Source organism: Lithobates pipiens, unplaced genomic scaffold (assembly GCF_037356315.1).
Source record: "Lithobates pipiens isolate NorthernLeopardFrog02 unplaced genomic scaffold, aLitPip1_a1.2 Scaffold_23, whole genome shotgun sequence".
Taxonomy (NCBI): Eukaryota; Metazoa; Chordata; class Amphibia; order Anura; family Ranidae; genus Lithobates; species Lithobates pipiens.
In genome coordinates, this window is record NW_027507785.1 from 310,522,096 (window position 1) to 310,547,579 (window position 25,484).

The following is a 25,484-nucleotide window of genomic DNA, read 5'->3' on the forward strand; positions in this document are numbered from 1 at the left end:
ACTTATATACTTATTATATTATTTATTACTTATTATATTACTTATTATCCTTTTTTATATTAATTTATATACTTATATACTTATTATATTGCTTATGATTTATTACTTATAATCTTTTTTTATATTTATGTACTTATATACTTATTATATTGCTTATTATTTATTAGTTATTATATGACTTATAATCCTTTTTTTAATTATTTATTTATGTATGTATATACTTATTATATTGCTTATTATTTATTACTTATTATATTACCTTTTATATATATATTTATATTTATGTACTTATATACTTATTATATTATTATGTATTACTTATAATCTTTTTTTAATGTATTTATGTACTTATATACTTATTATATTGCTTATTATTTATTATTTATTATATTATAATCTTTATATATATATATATATATATATATATATATATATATATATATATATATATATATATATATATATATATATATATATATATATATATATATATATATATACCTATTATATTTCTTATTATTTATTACTTATTATTATACTTATTATATTACTTATTATACTTTTTTTACATTTATTTGTTATAATTTATAGATTTTTTTTATAATAATTGTTTAGAATGACTTTTTCTAATGATTTTTTTTTAAATATCTGGCTCTGGACAATGCTCCACTGAATTCTGGAGTCCCTTAAACAAAAAAAAAAAAAAAATGGAGCCCATTGGCAAAGGAGCATCATTAGACTAAGATGGACCTCGGCCCGGAATATAGGACACAGCGGCTGAGTGTCGCGATGCGTCTATAGGGCCCCATTGTAGTTCAGTCTATTTCGCCAATTGTAAGTATATCAGTATGTGGAAACATTTGTCCGGCTGCGTGACCGAATTCTTTCCCGCAATTCTTTCATTTAATCCACTGGTGGCTTGAAAGGATTTAGAAGGGAACATTTTTTTCAAAGAATCTCCTTGTTGAGAAGAGCAAAGGCGCTGAAGACTCAGGGAAAAAAAAAAAAGGCCTTCAAGAGAATTCCAAGAACTGAAAGGGACTTCTGTTCCCGGTTCCCCCCTCTGATTGGCTGCTGCGGCTTTTATAAGGAGATTATTCTGTTGAAACAAATCAAAATCCCTATAAATAGCACCGGGCTGCGGATATCCGACCCTACTGTCTGCACAGCCGGTCCCCGGGAACAGGCACCATGGTCAGTCGGTAAGTGGACTTCTAATTGCCTAAATACTAGCAAATCACAGAAGCGTTAACAATAAAATTCATCATTATCGCCATTCTAATCCTAAATGTTTCTTTTTAGTTTTGGATGGGGAAGGGTCAAGTTAAAGCTTAAAGCTGAACTTCAAGCAGATAAAAAAAAAATGGATACAAATGAATGCAGCTCAGTATTAATTACTACATTATTACATAAAAAAAAAAAAAATTAAACACAAGCAGAATGTGACTTGCTATCAGCCTCTTGAAGTCCTTGTACAGCAGGGCTGGAGTGTTGGAAGAAGAATCAGCACAAAGAGCCAATCAGTTCATGTGCTGACAACAAGCATGCCGATCAGAGGAGAGAGCAGAGTGACAGAGAGATGAGCTCACTACTGTGCTGCTTCTCCTTTCACAGTCCAATCACAGGCTGGGGGGGGGGGGGGGGTGACCTGGGCTCAGAGGAAGTGGGTATAAATGATGTGGGACATCAGACAGAGGACATCTAGTGGCAGAAGAAAGTACTGCAGGGAAAAATCTCTTGATTGAAGCAAAGCATTGCAACAATAGTTGATATTGTTATTTTATCTTTTATTGGGATGCTCATTTAAATCGTTCTGCTTTGACTGAAGGCACATAGCTATATCAAAAATGTAAATGTATGAGATTTTTTATATATATATATATATATATAGGCACATAGCTATATCAAAAATGTAAATGTATGAGATTTTATATATATATATATATATATATATATATATATATATATATAAAAAATCTCATACATTTACATTTTTGATATAGCTATGTGCCTTCAGTCAAAGCAGAACGATTTAAATGAGCATCCCAATAAAAGATAAAATAACAATATCAACTATTGTTGCAATGCTTTGCTTCAATCAAGAGATTTTTCCCTGCAGTACTTTCTTCTGCCACTAGATGTCCTCAATCTGATGGCCCACATCATCTATCTATCTATCTCTATCTCTATCTCCATCTCAAGGCCCATACACACGATCAGACTTTTTGACAACAAACATGCAAATTAGCTGTTTTAAGGCAACATTCGACCGTGTGTACTTTTTCGGTTTTCATCGGACAAATGTTGGCTGTGCGAACAGACAGACTTTGACAACATAAGTCCGATGGAGCAAAGTCCGATCGTGTGTACAGAAAACCATCGGACTTTACAAACACCAAAAGGTGGCGGTAAAGAGCAGAAAAACCACGTGATTTGGTGAAAGTTGGCTGAAAAAGTCTGATCATGTGTATGCAATACAAGTTTACGGCCAACGCCCTTTGTACAAAAATCCACGGGAAAGTTTGTTTAAAGTGTGATCGTGTGTATGAGACTTATCTATCTATCTATCTATCGCCATCTCTATATCTATCTATCTCTTCTCTATCTCTATCTATCACTATCTCTATCTGTCTCTATATCTATCTATTTCTATCTATCTCTATCTATCGTTAGATATCTGCCAAAATATTGATATTTCTGTACATTCGGTCACAAAACTTATATCTATAACATGCAGCACAGATAGACAGATAGACGGGTGATCTGAAATTTCTCTAGTGCAGGTAAGAGATACAGCTAGGTCCCCTCCCTTCCCCCCAAGCTTGTGATTGGATAATGAAGCAACAGCAGCAGGAGACTGATGAGCTCATCTCTCTGCTCTCTCCTCCTGCCAGTGTGTTACATTTGCATGCAGCACAACTGATTTGCTCCTAGTTGTTCCCCCTCCCAGACTGAGTTCCTCTGTGACAACAAAGAGGGATGAATCTCCCCAGCAGAGGCAATGACGACAATAAAAATCTGACAGAGTTTCTAACCCCTCCTTTATACTTTAATATTTTTATGTATTTGCAAAAAATAAAAATAAAATGTATTTATAGCGTTTAATTACTGTACACATTTTGCCATTTTCATTTTCACATTCTTGCTGTTTCACTTTTACACACTGTGAGGGGTTAGCTCGGTAGCGGGTGTGTGTGACCCCCCTGGATGGGTTCACAACACAAAGTCAGGCACAGCAGACAGCGGTGTAGGTTCAAAAAACAAAAGATCCGGTTTATTTCTGCTACATGCAGTGATACATAAACAGCCAAACAAAATAAAACAGGAAAATAAATCCTGGTCAGCTTGACCTCTAACTACACACGTAGACTCCCTGTCTAACAACTGGGTGCAGCCTTGTGCTGCCCCAGTCCCTGTCTCTATTGTAGGGGTTTGCCACACAGGCGTTAACTCACCGCACAGAACAGATCTCAGACTCCCCAGTCTATACACACAAAACTGGTTCCAGGATGGAGCATCTCCCTATGCATGCTGGGGTTTTTTGTAGAGGTCTTAATGAGCCCACTTACTACAGCTGGGCTCATTAACTCTTCCCCTCTAATTGTAAAAGTCTGCATAAAACCTGAATCTAGGACACACATATTTCCCATCCTGAATACAACCAGGTGATTTTACCTGCGTGCTGCCACATACCCCCCCCTCTTGTTTCAACCTTGGGGTTGTAACACAAGCAGAAAGACACGCATGTATCCGAGACAAAGCATCCACATTCCCCATTTTAACACCAGGGCGATGCTTAACTGTAAAGTTAAATTCCTGTAGGGCCAGGAACCACCTATTTACCCTTCTATTGGTCTCCTTGTTCTGAGCCATCCACTTTAAAGGAGCGTGATCAGTCACCAGGTCAAAGTGCCTACCTAGCAGATAGTACCGAAGGGAATCTAGAGCCCACTTCACTGCTAAACATTCCTTCTCAATCGTGGAGTAATTTACCTCATGGGACTTCAACTTCCTGCTGAGGTAAATGACTGGGTGCTCTTCCCCGTTCCAGACCTGGGATAACACTGCTCCTAACCCAACGTCTGATGCATCAGTTTGTACCACGAAGTCCTTAGAGAAGTCTGGTGAGTACAACACTGGCTGGCTACATAAGGCTGTTTTTAAGGACTGAAATGCTTCCTCAGCCTCTGGGGACCATTTAACCATGACAGACTCTTTCCCTTTTGTCAGGTTGGTGAGAGGCACGGCCTGAGAAGCAAAATGGGGAATGAATCGTCGATAATAGCCAGCGATTCCCAGAAAGGCTCGTACCTGTTTCTTGCTGTTGGGACGTGGCCAACTCTGTATGGCCTCGACTTTATTGACTTGGGGTTTTATCACCCCCCTCCCAATAGTGTACCCAAGATATTTGGCCTCCTCCTGTCCAATGGTACACTTCTTTGGATTGGCCGTAAACCCAGCTTCCCGGATAGAGTCTAGGACTGCTTGTACTTTTGGCAAATGTGAGACCCAGTCTGTGCTATGGATAATCACATCATCCAGGTAAGCTGCAGCATATTTCTGATGGGGCCTCAGAATCTTATCCATTTTCCGCTGGAATGTTGCCGGTGCATTCTGTAACCCAAACGGCATTCTCTTATATTGGAATGCCCCATCTGGGGTTACAAACGCAGTTTTCTCCTTGGCCGACTCGGCCAGGGGAATTTGCCAATACCCTTTGGTGAGATCAAGAGTTGTCATATATCGGGCTGTTCCCAGCCGGTCAATCAACTCATCTATACGTGGCATGGGGTAGGTGTCAAATTTTGTAACTTTATTTAATTGTCTAAAATCGTTACAAAACCGCCAGCTCCCATCAGGTTTGGGCACTAGTACAATAGGACTTGACCAGTCACTCTGGGACTCCTCTATCACACCCAATTCCAGCATCCTTTGAACCTCCCCACGTATTGCCTCCCGTCGGGCCTCTGGTATTCTATAAGGTTTTAGTTTTACCCTTTCTCCTGGCGGGGTGATAATGTCATGCTCTACGCCAGATGTTTGTCCCGGAAGCTCAGAGAAAATCTCTTTGTTACGAAGTACAAACTCTTTAACCTCCTGTTGTTGGGGTTTCGATAAGGTGTCTGCTATTCCAACCTCAGGAACTAAGCAATCAGGCTGTACTTGTGACAAAGTCTCTGCGACTAGGGATTCCCTATCCCTCCAGGCTTTCAGCAGATTGACGTGATAGATCTGCTCCGGCTTTCGCCTTCCTGGCTGTCTAACCCTGTAGTTCACCTCACTAATTTTTTCAATTACTTCATATGGACCTTGCCATTTGGCCAGAAATTTGCTTTCAACCGTAGGGACTAGCACCAAGACCCTATCCCCCGGGGAAAAAGTACGGGTCTTGGCCCCACGGTTGTACACTCTCTGCTGTGCTAACTGCGCTTGGGTCAAATGTTCCTTTACAATTGGCATTACCTGTGCAATTCTATCTTGCATCAGGGCGACGTGCTCAATCACACTCCTGTGAGGAGAACTCTAATTTTCCCAAGTTTCCTTGGCGATATCCAGCAGCCCTCTTGGGTGTCTCCCATAGAGCAACTCGAAGGGTGAGAAACCCGTAGAGGATTGGGGTACCTCCCTAATGGCAAACATCAGATAGGGTATTAGACAATCCCAATTCTTTCCATCTCTATCCACCACCTTCTTTAACATTTGTTTTAGGGTTTTGTTGAATCTTTCAACCAACCCATCTGTTTGGGGGTGATACACAGATGTACGCAATTGCTTCACTTTGTACAACTTGCATAATTCTTTCATAACCCGGGACATAAAGGGTGTACCTTGGTCCGTAAGCAGTTCCTTACAAATACCCACGCGGCTAAAAACAAGGGATAGCTCTTTGGCTATGGTTTTGGCCGAGGTATTTCGGAGAGGAATTGCTTCCGGATAACGGGTGGCATAGTCCAATATAACCAAAATGTACTGATGCCCCCTAGCAGACTTCATTATCGGACCTACCAAATCCATTGCGATCCTCTCAAAGGGGACCTCAATGATAGGAAGAGGTACCAGTGGGTTACGGAAATGTGGCATAGGTGCCGACTTCTGACACACAGGGCAGGAGGAACAATACTTTTCTATTTCCTTCATGACCCCAGGCCAATAGAATCTCTGCAATACCCTCTCTCTGGTTTTCTCTGTCCCCAGATGACCTCCCAGAATGTGTCCATGAGCCAATTCTAACACCAACTTCCTGTAAGGTTTGGGCACTACAAGTTGCTCAATGGTTTCTTCTGCCCTTTGAGCCACTCGATACAGCAGGTCCCTTTCCACAGTGAAGTACGGGTAAGTGCAAGTCTTATCTGGGTTCACTAACTCGCCATCTATTTTCACCACATTTTCCCGTGCCTTTATTAGGGTGGGGTCTTTTAACTGTTCTGTGGCAAAATTTTCCCTGTGAACCTCAAGATCCGAAAACTCCACAGACGGCATGTTTTCAACTGAGGATGTTGGCTCCTCCCCAGTTTCTCGAGTTTCCCCCGCCAATACCGACAAGGGAAATTCAGGAGAGTCCTCACCACTCCCAGAGGAATTCTGGTCATCTTCCTGGTCTATAGGGGCACCAATGGGGGCTCCAGACAATCCCAGAGTTCCCAGAATTTTGGAAAATCCCTTCCCACAATAGCATCATGTGGTAAGTGAGACACTAACCCCACCTGATGAGAGAGGTTACCTTTGGGGGTCTCAAAAAACACTGAAGTTACAGGATACTCTCGGGTGTCCCCATGCACACAAATAACAGCCACCCTGTTCTTCCCAGAGACCTCTGTAGTAACTAATTCAGCTTTTATCAATGTTACCAGGCTACCTGAATCTAGCAACACATCAACATGTCTACCATTAATACACATTTTACATAAATGTCTCTCAGGTCCCCGAATGGCAGTGCATGCAACTGTCGCAAACAGCGACTGACGTCTCTCCCTTATAAAGTCACATTGCATAGGCTCATCCACAACTGGGCAATTGGCTGCAATATGTCCCTCTTGCCGGCAGCGGTAGCAAATAATTTTTTTCGCTGCCTCTTGCAGCATGGGCTTCCTGGGCTGCTCCCGCCAGACCTTAGGTAGAACTGCCACCCTCTCACTCTCTCCACCCTCACCCCTTGGAGTCATCTTACCCGCCACTGGGGATGATCTGGTCTTAGGGGGGAAAGTCCGTGAGTCCCTGGAAGAGGTGGTCAAGTTCTCTGTAGCCAAGTACCTCTCAACCAGATCCACAAGTTTATCTGCATTTTCTGGGTCTCCATGGCTTACCCATTTTTGGATGGCAGTAGGAAGAGCTCTCAGGAAACGATCCATAACCACACGTTCCACAATGTTTGGTGCGGTCAAAATCTCTGGCTGCAGCCACTTCCTGCTCAGGTGAATGAGATCATACATTTGAGACCTGGGAGGTTTTCCAACCTGAAAAGTCCAGTTATGCACACGCTGAGCCCGGACTGCCAGGGTGACACCCAGCCGTGCCAATATTTCTGCTTTTAGCACCACATAGTCTTTTGCTTGGTCAGGCTCTAGGTCATAATAAGCTTTCTGCGATTCCCCAGTTAACAGAGGGGCCACCAGTCCAGCCCATTGCTCCTTAGGCCACTTTTCCCTTTCAGCAGTCCTTTCAAATGTGGTCAAAAACACCTCCGGATCATCCTCTCCAGTCATTTTTGTCAATAAACGGCTCACACCAAAGGATGCGGTATTATTGTACCCACTTGCTTCATTGGTCTGCGGACGTTGCTGTATCAATGTCTCGATTTGCTGTTGAAAATTCTGCTCTTGCTTCTGCAACAGGTCTATGAAGCGGGCTTCAGATCGCTGCTGGGCTTGTTGCTGAGCTTCCAAACTCTGCTGCAAAGTTGCATTTGTCTGCTGCTGATTTGCATTTGCCTGCTGCTGGGCTTGTTGTTGAGCTGCAAGGCTCTTTTGTAAAGCTGCATTTGTTTGCTGCTGATTTGCATTTGCTTGCTGCTGGTTTGCATTTGCTAGAGCCAGCTGTCTCAGTATCTCCTCCATTGCTGGCCTTTAAAAAAAATTGAAAAAAAACTTGCCAAAATTCTCCACCAACTGTGAGGGGTTAGCTCGGTAGCGGGTGTGTGTGACCCCCTGGATGGGTTCACAACACAAAGTCAGGCACAGCAGACAGCGGTGTAGGTTCAAAAAACAAAAGATCCGGTTTATTTCTGCTACATGCAGTGATACATAAACAGCCAAACAAAATAAAACAGGAAAATAAATCCTGGTCAGCTTGACCTCTAACTACACACGTAGACTCCCTGTCTAACAACTGGGTGCAGCCTTGTGCTGCCCCAGTCCCTGTCTCTATTGTAGGGGTTTGCCACACAGGCGTTAACTCACCGCACAGAACAGATCTCAGACTCCCCAGTCTATACACACAAAACTGGTTCCAGGATGGAGCATCTCCCTATGCATGCTGGGGTTTTTTGTAGAGGTCTTAATGAGCCCACTTACTACAGCTGGGCTCATTAACTCTTCCCCTCTAATTGTAAAAGTCTGCATAAAACCTGAATCTAGGACACACATATTTCCCATCCTGAATACAACCAGGTGATTTTACCTGCGTGCTGCCACAACACACACAATATATTATATAGATATATAGATAGATAGATAAATAGATAGGAGAGAGACAGTATATAGGTTTGTAGTAGCTGCAGTGTACCTACATATAAGATAACGCAGTCAGCATTCCTACTGAACAATTGCTGGGGGGGAATCAAATACAGGATAAGCCATAAAGCACATCCTCCGTCATCAGTCTAAGCAGGCTTATAACTATGGAAGGGGGAACAGGATGGTACAATCACTGGATTTATTTAGGGATGATTAGGTTAACCCCTTCAGCTTCGGAAGGTTTTACCCCATTCCTGACCAGGCAATTTTTTGCGATACAGCACTGCGTCCCTTTAACTAACAATTGCGCGGTCGTGCGACGCTGTACCCAAACAAAATTGGCATCCTTTTTTTTCTCCACAAATATAGATTTCTTTTGGTGGTATTCACTCACTTCTGCGGTTTTTATTTGTTGCACTATAAACAAAAACAGAGCGACAATTAAAAAAAAAAAAAAAAAAAGCAATATTTTTTACTTTCTGCTATAAAACACATCCAATAAAAAAAAAAATGTCTTCACCACTTTAGGCCAATATGTATTCTGCTACATATTTTTTGTAAAAAATCCCAATATGTGTATATTGATTGGTTTGCGCAAATGTTATACAAACTATGGGATATTTAAAAACATTTTTCTTACTAGTAATGGTGGTGATCAGCGACTTATAGCAGGACTGCGATATTGCGGCGGACAAATCGGACACTAACTGACACTTTTGATACTTTTTGGGGACCAGTGACACTAATACAGTGATCAGTGCTTAACCACTTCAACTCCGGAAGGATTTACCCCCTTCCTGACCAGAGCACTGTTTGTGATTCGGCACTGCGTCGGTTTAACTGACAATTGCGCAGTCGTGCGAGGTGGCTCCCAAACAAAATTGACGTCCTTTTTTTTCACACAAATAGAGATTTCTTTTGGTGGTATTTGATCACCTCTGCGTTTTTATTTTTTGTGCTATAAACAAAAAAAGAGCAACAGTTTTTGTTATAATAAATGCCCCCAAAAATATATATTAAAAAACATTTTTTTTCCTCAGTTTAGGCCGATATGTATTCTTCTACATATTTTTGGTAAAAAAAAAAATATTATCAATATATATTATTGATTGGTTGCACAAAAGTTATAGCATCTACAAAATAGGGGATCATTTTATGGCATTTTTATTAATAATTTTTTTTTTTTACTAGTAATGGCGGCGATCAGTGATTTTTATCATGACTGAGGTTGCAGGAAAGAAATTTGCTCAATTCCCTTTATCAACGCAGACAATGTTGATGGGAATTGCTCCTGGCAAGTCATTGTCTTCACCCAGTAGGGGAATGGGTGGGTAGGGGAAGCCACCCCTGCCGGGAGAAGACAGTGATTTTTCCTAGAGGCTATAGAAGCTGCTTGCGATACTCGCAAGTGAATCCGGCAGGGTGGTTGTACCCAAGTTGATCGATCGATCAACTTGGTACATTCAGCCTGCCCATTAATGGTTCCCGCTGAACAGGCCGAGATTCCAACCATCTATGGCCGGTCTAACTAATGATGGAAAATGTGTGCCGCTCTGGCTACAAGAGGGAAAGCGGTCCTGTGGATACAGGGAAGGAGCTTGTCTCGGCTCCTTGTTGAGCAAAAGATGAATCTCATGAAGCCGCACATCCATGCAGACCCACTGGTCGTGAAATGAGTGGCACTTTCAGCCTGTGCTCCCATCAGACCACGCCCCCAACGTGTTTCACCCCTCCCTTCAGTGCTTAATCATGGGGATGGAGACTCCAAGCGCGTGGGGGGGGAGGTAAATACACGATTGGCAGCTAATCAATGTGTCTGCATTGATGTGCGGCTTCATGAGATCCATACTTAGGGTACATGGGGGCCATAAACGCTCCAATAAATAATCAGTTTCTTTTACAATTGATCACTTCTGATAGGAATATTAAAATCAACAACCTATTTTATCAATATTCCACACACTGGGAAGTGGGTTTCTATTTATAGTTAAGAAACCATCATAATTTATGATCATAAATTATTGATCACCTCTCTGCTTCCACCATGTAATCTTATACTCTGGTTAATCAAGATACGATCATATTTATGAACACAGTATCTCGGTACTACAGAAATGTAGTCTAAATCTATTGGAAGGGGAGTTATGGCCATTCATTTGTTTGCAGAATCGATCATTTTGATTGAATTGCACACACAGTGATCAGATAATTAAATTGAAGCGTGTGTGGCCACCATAATAAAGGGTTACATTGATTTGCAGAAATATGAAACAGAAAAGATACAAAAGAAACAATTTTTACATTCTTTCTCTGTCTCCTCTATGAACAATATTACATTGTATCTCTGTATCTCCCCTGTGAACAACGCTGCAATGTTGTCTGTTGTATTATGCCCTCAGTCTCTGAATATCTCTTGCATCATCTCCTCAGTCTGACCATCTCTTTTATCATGTCTGCAGTCTCTGTCCATCTCTTGTATCATGTCCATAGTCTGACCATCTCTTGTATCCATATTCACAGTCTCTGACCATCTCTTGTATCATCTCCTCAGTCTGACCATCTCTTGTATCATGTCCACAGTCCCTCACCATCTCTTGTATTCATGTCCACAGTCTCTGACCATCTCTTGTATCATGTCTGTAGTCTCTGACCATCTCTTGTATCATGTCTGCAGTCTCTGACCATCTATTGTATCATGTCTGCAGTCTCTGACCATCTCTTGTATCATGTCTGTAGTCTCTGGCCATCTCTTTTATCCATGTCCACAGTCTGATCATCTCTTGTATCATGTCCGCAATCTCTGACCATCTATTGTATCATGTCTGCAGTCTCAGATCAACTTTGTCTATAGTTTCTGACCATCTATTGTATCATGTCCATAGTCTGACAGTCTCTGGCCATCTCTTGAATCATGTCTACAATCTCTGACCATCTTTTGTATCATGTCTACAGTCTCTGACCATCTGTTTTATCCATGACCATCACTTGTATCATGTGCACATGGAGGCAGCTGCAGTCTGCACCCCCCTCTGTAGGTGGCAAATGACTTGAGCAGCAATACAGAAAGGAGAAGTTGATAGGAACTTGATTCCTTTATGACTTCCTGGGTCATCGAAGGAGCAGCTGTCAAACTGGACGCTGTTGCACTGTGTGAACCTAGCAGCCATCTTGGGTGAGGCCATTGCTTATTTAAGGCACGGCCCCCTTGACTTGGCAAGCACTCTGTGGGTGGTTAGCGTAGGGCAGGGATATGCAATTAGCGGACCTCCAGCTGTTGCAGAACTACAAGTCCCATGAGGCATAGCAAGACTCTGACAGCCACAAGCATGGCACCCAGAGGCAGAGGCATGATGGGTAGTTTTGCAACAGCTGGAGATCCGCTAATTGCGAATCCCTGGCGTAGGGTAAGGAGCCCCGTCTGTTAGAGACAGTATCTAGTGTTAGGGAGAAATTCCAGGGGAGTAGGGACAGTGTAGGGACTACGCTACTCTTCATTTAGGAAACCTCCCAGTTGGGTCAGACCAGCCAGGCTGCAATCCCGCTCCTCGTTGCAGAAGCAGTTGGCATCCAGTCAAGCTTAAATATTGTTACTACAGACTTCATAAATGACTCTGGATGGTTGTTCTCACTCGCCAGGCCTATTTATACCTTGTTGGAATTTTCTGCAATACATAATTCAAGCTACTCAGGCACTGTGTGATTTCTGCACCCCCCCCCCCCCCCCCACAGCCCACTGCTCCCTAATCACACACAGTCTCTGACCATCTCTTGTATCATAGCCATAATCTTTTACTATAGCCTGGCAATTGATGCATGTGTGCGGTGTGTGGGCATTAAAGCCCAGCTTTTTGCCATTGCACATATGGTTTTAGCTGCAGATCAGTGAGCGGGGAGAGGGGGAGGTGTAGTGAGGAGAAGGAGAGAATTTTTGTTCAGAACGGAATACATCTGCGAATGAAATGCATTCCCATAGAAGATAATGGCCTTGTAATTCGCACCGCAATGCCCAGAAAATGCACATGTTTTTCATGCAATGAGCAGTGCGAATGCAATGCACATATGTGAACCAGATGCTTTCAAATGAATGTATTTTAAAATGTTCTGCGAATTGGATGCGGTGTAAGCATCTAATTTGCATAGGTGGGAACAGGGGCTGAGATTGTGATACTAAGCCCTTGTACACATGGTCGGAGATTCCGACAACCAAATCCGTCTGAGTAATTCCGACGGATTAATTCCGGAAGAGGTCCGGAAGTGATGTTGCATACACACGGTCGGACTAAGTTGTCGGAAAATCCGATTGTACATAACGTGATGACGTTATTTCAGTACGACGGGACTACGTTCAGGCTAGTAGCCAATAGCTTTGGTCTAGGAATTTGATCTGAGCATGCGTGGCACTTTGTCCGTCGGAGTAGGCTACACATGATCGGAGTATGTCTGATCGGAGCATTTTGTTGGAAAATTTTACCGGCAAGTTGGAAAAATTGGTCTGTCAGATATTCCGACGGACACAGTCCGATGCAGACCACACACAGTTGGAATATCCAACAAAGCGGTCCAATAGGAAACATTCAGACGGAATCTCCGATCGTGTGTACAAGGGCTTAGAGCAGATGTTAATATAATCAGCTTAAAGTAACCTGATTTCGGGTGTCTCCTGATATAATCTGTTTAAGGTGTTACGTGTTAAGCGTCTTTCTCCCATCGTATAATTTCCCCATTGTCTAACTCCTAGGTGTGCATCTCCATTGTTAATTGAATCACCTATTGTTTCTGTCTGATCGTCCCTTGGAGATGTGATCAATATTGTGACCACTTTACTTTGATATCGAACCATTGTGGGATTTTCTATGTTTATGTTGGCTGTTCCTTAACTATGTTAATTATCTTACTGTTTGCAAAACATGATCAAGCTATTTCTGTGTGGTATATAAATTCTGTGTGAGTTTACAATAAAGTTCCAGTTCCACACCAACTAAGCTAGTGTTGGCTAGATTCTTGGGTGCAATATTCATCTATAATATCTGGTTCCTGGTTCCAGACTGGAGGAAGCTATATCTTGATGGAGGCACCCAAGCTGGGTGCTGGACAGTTCTGTCACAGGTTACTGGGATGTAAAGGGGTTACTGGAGTATATATCATCACCTAGCAACCGTCATCTCTTTTCCATAAGAACCTTTACATTCGCAGTATGTGATCTCATATTTTAAGCTACACATGCCATTATATAGAGAGTCCCGGGGCAGAAGGCAGAGAGACATAGGCGGAGGGACGGCATGACAGTGCTGGGAATAGCACAGTCACCGCTTTAAGGGATGGAAGTCAGAGCTTTAAGAGAGGGGGAGTGTCTAGGGGCTGGGCAGTGCGCAGGCAAAAAAGTATAGTGCAGGAAGGAGGAAGTGACGTCAGTCTCAAGCAGGGGAGGAAGAGATTCCCACCCACCTGTCCTGTATTCAAGAGGATATTTGTTTTAACAAGGGGCTCTTAAGCTAAGGCAGTCTTTTGGGTCGCTGGAAGAGGAGAAGGAGAGGTACATGTATGGAACATGTAGTACCCATCCATGGGATGGAGGTGGTTATTGTACTTCCGGGTTAAGAGGGGTTAACCCGGAAGGGTTAAAAAGGGTAGGTCACTGTGACACGTTGGGTACCGCCTCCGAGTCCGGGGTTTCCGACTGGAGGCAAGAGTTCAAAGTTCAAGGTAGTTGTTCACAGTGACCAGTGGTTGGTGGTTGCCCCTTATTCATCATGACCCATTTATAGGAAATTGAAGTGACGGTGAAAAGTTTAAAAGTTATTTATTAAATGTTATATATTGTATTAATAAAAGGCCGGCTGGCCATTTACTCCACACCTTGTCGAGTCATCTGTTAATAAGGGGTAGTGTTTGGGTAGTGATTTAAGGTTATTAGTTACTGGGCTTAGGCCCTACATATGTCAAGATCAATCAGACATTAAACATATAGTACAGATTACATAACACTGGACCAAAAAACGCTTCCCCACCTCAGTCTTAGCAATTCCCACTGAGCACATAACACTCCATCGACAGAGCTTACCTCTAGAGAAACCACATGTCACAATCATCAGGGATTTCTATCTATAGTTCTAGTACCCAACACAAGCCGGCCATGTTGGGTTTCTGGTGTTATATAGAAACGTAGCCAAATGAACCCTCCTAGAAATACTATTTGTGGTCTGTATATGATTTTTCTAACATGGCTAAAGCTTTAAGAATATTTCAATGTAACCCCGATGACATAGATAACCTGAGATGTCTTATAGGGTGGAACACCCCGCCGGAGGGTACAAGAAACTGTTCGAGACAGTAGAGGAGCTGGCTACACCAATGAGTGTGCATGTCACAGGTTAGACATATATCCATCTATCTATCCATATCTATCCGTATTTATTTATCTCTCCGTAGCTATCTATCTATCCGTGAACCTCCGCCCCAGTCTCAAGTTTTTTGCAGACTCTAACAGGTTTTATTCTAAGATTGCCGTGTTGCAAATAATTGAAGAACTCTGGACAGCCGCACTCCAAAATAAATTCAAATGCCTTTTATTCGTGAAGCAGAATCACACAAAAGTGTGTCACAGCAAAGCACAATAGCTAACGTGTTTCACACTACCAAGAGTGCTTACCCATAGCTGCTCAGCTATTAGCTATTGTGCTTTGCTGTGACCCACTTTTGTGTGATTCTTCTTCATAAATAAAAGGCATTCGAATTTATCTTGGAGTGCGGCCGTCCAGAGTTCTTCAATTATTTGCAACAAGTATATGCCGTGCCTACACCTTGGTTTTTTCCATTCCTGGAGGGGCTGTTTTCTTGGATTTGTGGACTTTGGCTGTATTTGGCTCAATCCATCTTCCCATCAACTCTGACCAGCTTCCCTGTCCCTGCTGAAGAAAAGCATCCCCACAACATGATGTTGCCACCACCATTTTGGGGATGGTGTGTTCAGGGTGATGTGCAGTTTTAGTTTTCCTCCCCATGTTGCGTTTTGTTTTTAGGCCAAAAAGTTCAATTTTGGTCTCATCTGACCAGAGCTCCTTCTTCCACATGTTTGCTGTGTCCTCCACATGGCTTCTCACAAACTGCAAATGGGACGTCTTATGGCTTTCTTTCAACAATGTCTTTCTTCTTGCCACTCTTCCATAAAGGGCAGATTTGTGGAGAGCACGACTAATAGTTGTCCTGTGGACAGATTCTCCCACCTGAGCTGTGGATCTCTGCAGCTCCTCCAGAGTTACCATGGGCCTCTTGGCTGCTTCTCTGATGAATGCTCTCCTTGCTCGGCCGGTCAGTTTAGGTGGACGGCCATGTCTTGGTAGGTTTGCAGTTGTGCCATACTCTTTCCATTTTCGGATGATGGATTTAACAGAGCTCCGTGAGATGTTCAAACCTATTTTTTTTTCCAAATAACAGTTTTTATTAATCATCACAGCAGATAAATAGACCAGAAGTTGACACTGTAATACACAAACTTCATCATAACGGCAGTAAAACCAGTGTATATCAAGTAACAGTAAACAGTGATACAGACCGCAGGGGGTCATTGCTGACTCCATATACCAAGGCTATTTTTTTAATAACCTGTTGTTATAGCCTCTATCAGTTTTTTTGGGCATCTGTATGACATTTGAGATATTTTTCCTTCACTTCCTGTCCCATAGCCAAATCAGGAAGTGAGAGGAAATCCATCCAAAGTGAGGTGTCCCCATTGGAAGATTTCCCCCCATTACTGTTCTCGTGTCAAATATAAATTTGGGATTTTCTTTTACTTTCACTTTCAATTATGACAGTAAACAGGATAAATGCAGAGGGTGCATCTCCCTAATGGGGGCAAAAACAGAAATAAAAACCTGACTGGGGTTCTATTCCCTCTGCACTGTATCCAAAACTGCCTTTAGTTACACTTTATCTGTCTATTTCTCTATCTATCTATTAGTATCTATCGATCTCTCCATACTTATACAGTTTATATACTCCACAGGCCGTCTCCCCCCTTGGCTGTCCGGCAGTCTCCTGCGATGTGGCCCCGGCCTGTTTGAAGTTGGCTCCGAGCAGTTTTATCATTTGTTCGATGGTCAGGCTCTCCTCCACAAGTTTGAGGTTAAAGACGGTCATGTGACATACCATCGGCGGTAAGTGTGCACGGTGCACCTAGCACTGTAAGTATGAATGTAGACATTGTGGGAGATTTACTAAGACTGTTGCAAACAGAATCTGGTGCAGCTCCACATAGTAACCAATCAGCTTCTAGGTTTTATTGTCAAAGCTTAACTGCTGCACCACATTCTAAGGGGCTTCAGTTTTAGTAAATGCCCCCAATTCTGTCTTATGGGCACTCTGCAGCTTCTCCAGATGCCCATACTGACTGGTCATGGGAAAGGTATTGGAAGGTATGTTGTATCTCCTTGGCATTGTCATGCTCTCAGATAGGCTATATTTGGGATTGTCCCCTCACTTTTCCCCATCTCTGCTGCATACATTTATTAAAGTGGGATAAGCCAATATTGTCTGAATACCAGTGGCGGCTGGTGCTCAAAATTTTTGGGGGGGCACAAACGAACTGAAAAATATTGAAACAAAAACATCAAATGCAGCTTCACTGTGCCCATTATATGCAGCCACTGTGCCCATCATATGCAGCCAACGTGCCTATTACATGCAGCCACGGTGCCCATCATATGCAGCCACTGTGCCCAGCAAATTCAGCCAACTATGCCCAGCAAATGCAGCCACTGTGCCCATCATATGCAGCCAACTGTGCCCAGCAAATGCAGCCACTGTGCTCATCATATGCAGCCAACTGTGCCCATCATATGCAGCCACTGTGCCCAGCAAATGCAGCCAGCTGTGCCCAGCAAATGCAGCCAACTATGCCCAGAAAATTCAGCCATTGTGCCCATCATATGCAGTCAACTGTGCCCTTCATATGCAGCCAACTGTGCCCATTCATATGCAGCCAACAGTGCCCATCATATGCAGCCAACTGTGCCCCATCTCATGCAATCCACTGAGCCAAGCAAATAAAGCCACTGTGCCCATCATATGCAGCCCACTGTGCCCATCATATGCAGCCCACTGTGCCCCATCACATGCAGCCCACTGTGCCCATCATATGCAGCCACAGTGTCCATCACATGCAGCCAACTGTGCCCATCATATGGAGCCAACTGTGCCCATCATATACAGCAACTGTACCCATCATATACAGCCACTGTGCCCATCATATGCAGCCCACTGTGCCCCATCACATGCAGCCCACTGTGCCCCATCACATGCAGCCCACTGTGCCCATCATATGCAGCCACAGTGTCCATCACATGCAGCCAACTGTGCCCATCATATGGAGCCAACTGTGCCCATCATATACAGCAACTGTACCCATCATATACAGCCACTGTGCCCATCATATGCAGCCAACTGTGCCCATCATATACAGCTACTGTACCCATCATATGCAGCCAACTCTGCCCATCATATGCAGCCAACTCTGCCCATAACTTACCCTATTGTGGTATCGGGTGACGGCGGCGAGCTGTGGGTCAGGCGGCGGCTCTGGTATCCTCCGTGCGTCTCTTCTTGCCTTCTGTTGGACGGCCAATGGGATTGCTTGTGCCTTCAGCCAAAAAGGGGATGGGTAACAGAGCATTGTGTTCGGAGTCCACCCAGTGTTCAGTGTAACACATCTGGGTGGACTCCGAGCGCAATGCTCTGCGCCATGAGTACACCCTTTTTTGAAGCCTATTAGAGCCACTGGCTCTAATCAGGTGCTTCAAAACATAGATTTGTGCTTTGCATGAATCTATCCATGATACATAGAGGGGGTGGCTGGAGAGAGGGGGTGAGAGGGGACGGCTCCTATGTGCCCTTAATGGACGCACCGCCACTGCTGAATACAAGAGTCATGTGGATTTTTATTTTTTTTTAATAAAAAGGTTTTTATTTTGCAATAAAACAACCATTATAGCAACCGAAGGCATAACAAAAAAAGGAAAGAAAAAAGATGTACATACATTGTGCGGTGAACACAATCACGATAGGTTCAAGTAAAATGCAGTTGGTTTCTAACGGTCAGAACATCCTACAATTGTAGAAGGGACATGAGAATGGTCGGGGGGGGGGGGGAGAGGACCGGGCTCTAATCAATATCTTCAGCCACATACCTTGGTATATATATTTAGAATATCCTTGTATAGTCAGATGAGCTGACCTGGAAAGACCCTAATAGGGCAACATAGATAGCCCTTAGGGTACCTTAGAGTTGTACGCATCTCCCCTGGGAAGCGGGGCAACCTCTGCCCCTAGTCCAGGGGTAATTGTTCTTCATGGACCCAGGCCCCCAAATTTTAGAGAATTTTTTTGGAACAGTTGCGGCCTAAGAGTCATGTGTATTCTCATTAAATCTCGGTATACTTTGTGTATTTCTTCCAGATCTGTGCAGTAATCCAGTGTGAGGCTTTCCCTCTGCCTAGAAGCTTCCTGTAATAAAGACCGATCACTGCTGCTCTCTCTCCTTGTGCAGGGTGACTGGCAGTGGTGGCCCATAATCAAGGGTGTACGGTCCACGCCCCCCCCCCGCCCCTTATCCATGCATTCGGCCCCCTAATTTACATGCAGGTGCTGGATGCATGGATTCCAATCAGGGTTTTTTTTTTTTTTAAAGCACGAGGCTTCAAAAAAGAACCTAAGGCTCTATTAGGCTCATTTATTCACTATTGTCATCCTGATTCTCCTCCCGGCCAATCAGGAAGCGGGTCGTGAGACCCAGTTCCCGATTGCCGGAAAGGAGGAGCAATCCTATTGGCCTAGGAGGAGATGCACGGCAGAAGACACCATGATGCCGAGAAGACACTGGGGAAGCCGCCGCCCTGAGGGAAGCGATGCCCCAGCCTTAGATAGGGTAAGTGCGGAGCTGGTAACCAACTGGAGGGGGGGGGGGGTTGGAGAGGGTGTGGGTGCGCTGTTTGCACCCGCCCAAAAATATATACCACTGGTCTGCCCCCTCTTGTCTCCGCCCCTCCTGTAGTTTTTTCTGCAGGCAGCTTGTAGAGGGTGGAGCCTGCTGGGTCCCACCCCACTCTGACTGCTGCTCTCTCTCCTTGTGCAGGGTGACTGGTCTTGTCTCCGCCCCCCTCCTGTAATTTTCTTCAGGCTACCTGTAGTGGGTGGAGCCTGCTGGTCCCCTCCCACAGCTCTGCTCTCTGTACAGGACAATGATGATGTCACTGCTATTTTTATACGATAAGTCTGGGGTTGCAAAGGTAATTTTTGCACACACACACAGTGGATTTATATCCTTTTTGGCTTTCAGGGGAATAAATGTAAATTCATGTTTTGTGCCTGAGGTTCAGTTTAAAATGGAATGTTCAGGGATTGTCTACACTTCTGATCACCCCTGGTGAGTATCTTATGGGGGTTGTCTTAGAATTTCTGCCAGGTTTTTATTGCTCTCCGTGTCCCCGTTGGGATGATTGCTTCACTTCCTGTACTGGTGACTCAAGGGAGATCACCCTAACAGGACCACTAAAGGAAAAGTTTTGAACAATAATGCGAGGAAAGCGTATTGCACCTTTTACTAGAGAAGTGCACTTATCCTTTAAATCAGGGGTAGGCAACCCCCGGCACTGGAGCCGCAAGAAGCACACAAAGCCTCTTTTGCCAGAACTCGACTTCCTCCCCATTAGCAGAGCAGCGCAGGGAAGTGTCAGTGAGACACAAATGCATTCCAATTTCAGAATTCCCCACACCGCACTGAGGGGGAGGCACTGCGCCCCCCACACATTGTAAATGATGGGAATCATTGTCTGGCTCTCTAACTTTTTCTGTAGCTGCGATCGTCAGCTCTTGTGACAGGGAAGAGATTGGGTGCAGCTCTGCTAGGGGGGTGGTCTCTGTTTCCAGGAGGAGGAGGACTGTCATTGGCTACTGCTGAAGCCAATCACAGTCCTGCTAGCCCCGCCCTGACTCGCTTGGTTGCCACTACCAATCTCAGAAAGAAGGGATTTCACTGTTATTGAGAAAACCAATCAGGTGACAGTTTGTGGAATTACTGTTGAGCTTCTGGGAACTTTGTTGAAATTATTCCTGAACCTTTGTGTTATTACTGAACCCCGGCACTCTGTGTCCCTTTAAGCCACAGCCAGTATTCAGCGCAATGAAAACCACACCCAACTTTTGCTGTGGTGCAGAGCGCCAAACTTTTTCTCAGCTGTGGGGGCTCAACTTATGATCCTGCACATAGACCCCCTGCTTTCTGAAAATACCCCTGACCTGAGCTCACCATTGCACATCCAGTCCAGATGCTTGTATGTGACATCACATACATCGCATACATCACATACATCCCATACATCCCAGTGGCGTAACTAGAACCTTCCGGGCCCAGATGCAAGAAACCATGAAGGGCCCCCCTGAATCCCAGCCAGGGTCCTTCCCTCCGGCGGTGGAACTCCAGGGCGTGGTCACAGGTATGACCTTTGTGAGCCCTGTAGTTCCACCACTGGCATTAGTAGTTTTTTTTATTATTTTATTTTTAGGTGTCCCATTGGGGGACTGTCCCTAGGCAGGATTGGGTCCCTGTCCCCAGAAGAGATGAGGTCCTTTTCTCCAGGGCAGATGAAGTTACTGCCCCCAGGTGAGAAGGGGTCCCTGTCCCCAGGGGAGATGGAGCGGGTAAGTAATGGTGTGTGGGAATATACTAATGATAGGGGCGCTAGTGCAGATGTAAATAACAAAAAAATGTGAAAAAAAGTGACAATCATAAAACATCTAAAATAATCCACACCATATCACAAAGCTGCAATAAACAACAAAAAATGCAAACAAAGTAAATAAAGTCCCACATTCAGGTAATGGAACTCCAAAGTCCAAAAATAAATGTGATTTTTTCAGTGAAAAACTCCTTCTGAATCCATAAATCGGAAAAAATTTGAAATCTTCTATAACGTGATAAACCGTCCCTTCACCAGACAATTTATGAATAAGGAAAAACAACACCCCACTTTTAAAGATAAAGATGTCTTCTTACCAGATGCTGTTGACTACTTTAATTAAAAAGATAGTCAGATAGGCTTATGCAGGTTGATTCCCTGCTGACATGGAATGTGATGGACCTCGTATGGACAGAAGCTTCTTCCTCATAGGCTCAGATAGGTCATAAAAAAAGCCAAACAAAATTCCATAGCATAATACCGTTTAATCATAAAATCAATTTAAAAAACATAAGGCCAAGTGGCTGCTTACATGTGTAGGTGCCCAACCTGGCACTGGGGCTGCTTGCTTAAAACAACAATTTCGTAATGGATACGTAGTTCCTCGTGGTGTAAGGCGTGCGTTCCACCGAAGGGCAGCCGATGACCAAAGACGACCGGAACTAGACGTAAACGAACGTGACTGGATACCGCCTCGACGTACGTTTCGTTTGACACGTCATCAGGAAGCGCTTCGCCTTACACCACGAGGAACTACGTATCCATTACGAAATTGTTGTTTTAAGCAAGCAGCCCCAGTGCCAGGTTGGGCACCTACACATGTAAGCAGCCACTTGGCCTTATGTTTTTTAAATTGATTTTATGATTAAACGGTATTATGCTATGGAATTTTGTTTGGCTTTTTTTATGACCTATCTGAGCCTATGAGGAAGAAGCTTCTGTCCATACGAGGTCCATCACATTCCATGTCAGCAGGGAATCAACCTGCATAAGCCTATCTGACTATCTTTTTAATTAAAGTAGTCAACAGCATCTGGTAAGAAGACATCTTTATCTTTAAAAGTGGGGTGTTGTTTTTCCTTATTCATAAATTGTCTGGTGAAGGGACGGTTTATCACGTTATAGAAGATTTCAAATTTTTTCCGATTTATGGATTCAGAAGGAGTTTTTCACTGAAAAAATCACATTTATTTTTGGACTTTGGAGTTCCATTACCTGAATGTGGGACTTTATTTACTTTGTTTGCATTTTTTGTTGTTTATTGCAGCTTTGTGATATGGTGTGGATTATTTTAGATGTTTTATGATTGTCACTTTTTTTCACATTTTTTTGTTATTTACATCTGCACTAGCGCCCCTATCATTAGTATATTTCCAGTATGACAAGTTTTTCCTTGTTTTTTTAGGGAGCAGCTATTAGTTATTTATTTTTCACTGATTATTGATCAAATTCACGATTATTTTTAGTGGCGCGGAGTTTAATAATCGCTGTTTATCAGCCATTTTGTTCACAATGGTGTGTGGGGTCCTCTCACTCACCATGACCAAGCTGCAGGCCGCGCACTCATCCATGTTGGCCTGGGCTCCATCCAGTGTGCTGGACGGGCAATCAGCATATCTCCCAGAAAGACCTTTCATCATCTGTGTATGACGGGGGAGGAGGGGGACTGGCAGACAAGCCTGCAGTGTCCTCCGGGGAGCCGGCTCTCATAGGGCTGCATTGCATCTGTGTGCTTAAATTTTATTTACCCGGCAGAAGTATGCAGTGCAGTGTGGGCCGGACTCGAAGGGGGGGGGGGGCTGGACTCTGGCTGGGGAGAACAGACATCGGACTGAGCGGCAATGCATGGAGCAGGAGAGGGGTACTCTGAGGAGCCAGCCGAGGACACAGGTCATGCGGGGAATGCACAACTAAAGAGCAGCCAGTGCGATAGTCGAGCATGGAGCTCTGCTAGTCACCCTCCACCTCCAGCCACCCGTGTGCATGGTGCACTGGTACCCCTAGCTGCCTATGCTGCTGCCAGCCATATGTAGAGGGAGGTGCATGGGCCCCCTGCAGCACAGGGCCCAGTTGCGGTTGCGACTGCTGCACCCCCTATAGTTACTCCCCTGCATCCCATACATCACATACATCCCATACATCACATACATCACATACAAGCACGTGGGTTGGATGTGAGAGGTGGATCAGCAGGATGAGTGTGCCAGGACAGGTAGATGTTTCTCTTCTCTATATTTTTTTACCACTCTGCATATCAAGCACATCATAAATGAGAAGAGGGTACATCAGTGGAGCAGATGAGCAGGAGGGTACAGCGATGGGAAAAAATTAGCAGGAGGGGTTCAGAGGTGGGCGAGAAGAGCGGGAGGGTACAGTGGTGGGGCAGATGTGCAGGAGGTAAAGTGGTGGAAGAGATGAGAAGGAGCTTCAGCTGTGGGACAGAAAAGCAGGGGGGTATAAAGAGATGAGAAGGAGGTTCAGCTGTGGGACAAAAGAGCAGGGGGGTTCAGTGTTGGGGCAGATAAGAAGGGGGTTCAGTTGGGGGACAGAAAAGCAGGGGGGTATAGCAGTGGGGCAGATGAAAAAGAAGGTGTATTGGTGGGGCAGGAGAGCAGGGGGAACAGAGGTGAGACAGATGTGCACAAGGTACATCGTTGGTGCAGATGAGAAAGCAGGTTACAGTGGTGGGGCAGATGGGTTCAGTGTATGGTCAGATGAGAAGGTGATTCAGTAGTGAGACAGAAAAGCATTGGGATACGTCGGTGGAGCAGATGTGCAGAGAGGTATAGTGGTGGGGCAGATGAGAAAAGGGGTACATCGATGGGGTAAATGAGCAGGGGGGTTACAGTGGTGGGACAGAAGAGCGAGGGGGTACAGTGGTGGGGCAGATGTGCAGGAGATACAGGGGTGGGAGGGATGAGAAAGGGGTTCAGCGGTGGCACAGAAAGGCAGGGGGGTACAGTGATGGGGCAGATGAGCAGGGGGTTACAGTGGTGGGAAAGATGAGCTGGGGGGGTTCAGTGTTGGGGCAGATGAGAAGGGGGTTCAGTGATGGGACAGAAGAGCAGGGGGTACAGCGGTGGGGCAGTTGTGAAAGGAGGTGCATTGGTGGGAGAGATGAGCAGGGGGTTACAGTGGTTGGGCAGAAGAGCAGGCGGTGCAGAGGTGGGGCAGATGTACAGGGGGGTACAGTAGCGGGGCAGAGAAGAAAGGAGGTACATTGGTGGGACAGATGAGCAAGGGGTTACAACGGTGGGGCAGAGGAGCAGGGGAGTACAGAGGTGGGGCAGATGTGCAGAGGGGTGCAGACGGGAAAGGAGGTACATTGGTGGAACACATGAGCAGGGGATTACAGTGGTGGGGCAAAAGAGAAGGAGGTACAGTGGTGGGGCAGATGAGAAAGGGGGTTACAGTGGTAGGGCAGATGAGCAGACAAGTTCAGTGTTAAGACAGATGAGAAGATGGTTCAGCGGTGAGACAGAAGAGCATGGGGGTATGGCGGTTACAGGGGTGGGGCAGATGTGCAGGGGGTAACAGTGGTGGGGCAGATGAGGAGGGGGTTTCAGTAGTGGGACAGAAGAGCAGGGTGGTACAGTGGTGGGTGAGATGTACAGGGGGTTACAGTGGTGGGACAGATGAGCAGGGGGTACAGTAATGGGGAAGATGTGCAGGGTAGTACAGTGGTGGAGCAGATGTGCCGGTGGTTACAGTGGTGGGGCAGATGTGCAGGGGGGTACAGGCAGATGTGCAGGGGGGACAGTGGTGGGGCAGATGTGCAGGGGTTTGCAGTGGTGGGGCAGATGTGCATGGGTTTGCAGTGGTGGGGCAGATGTGCAGGGTAGTACAGTGGTGGGGCAGATGTGCAGGGTAGTACAGTGGTGGGGCAGATATTCAGGAGTTTGCAGTGGTGGCGCAGATGTGCAGGGTAGTACAGTGGTGGGGCAGATGTGCAGGGGGTTAAAGTGGTGGGGCAGATGTGCCGGGGGGTACAGAGGTGGGGCAGATGTGCAGGTGGATAGTGGTGGAGCAGATGTGCAGGGGGTTGCAGTTGTGGGACAGAAGAGCAGGGTGGTACAGTGGTGGG

The 25,484-nt window shown here is 44.8% G+C and overlaps 1 protein-coding gene across 2 annotated transcripts in view; it reads left to right on the forward strand.

Annotated features, from left to right (window-relative positions):
* The first annotated feature begins 1,064 nt into the window (after window positions 1-1,064).
* RPE65 (retinoid isomerohydrolase RPE65) overlaps window positions 1,065-25,484 on the forward strand; it is a 66,383-nt gene continuing 41,963 nt past the window's right edge. Inside the window, exons 1-3 of one of the 2 annotated variants that reach the window (XM_077450499.1) lie at window positions 1,065-1,202; window positions 14,960-15,042; window positions 16,675-16,825. In XM_077450499.1, coding sequence (XP_077306625.1) covers window positions 1,192-1,202; window positions 14,960-15,042; window positions 16,675-16,825 — 245 coding nt within the window. In that variant the 5' untranslated portion in view covers window positions 1,065-1,191. The remainder of the gene's footprint in view (window positions 1,203-14,959; window positions 15,043-16,674; window positions 16,826-25,484) is intronic. The other variant, XM_077450500.1, reaches the window with a different exon arrangement.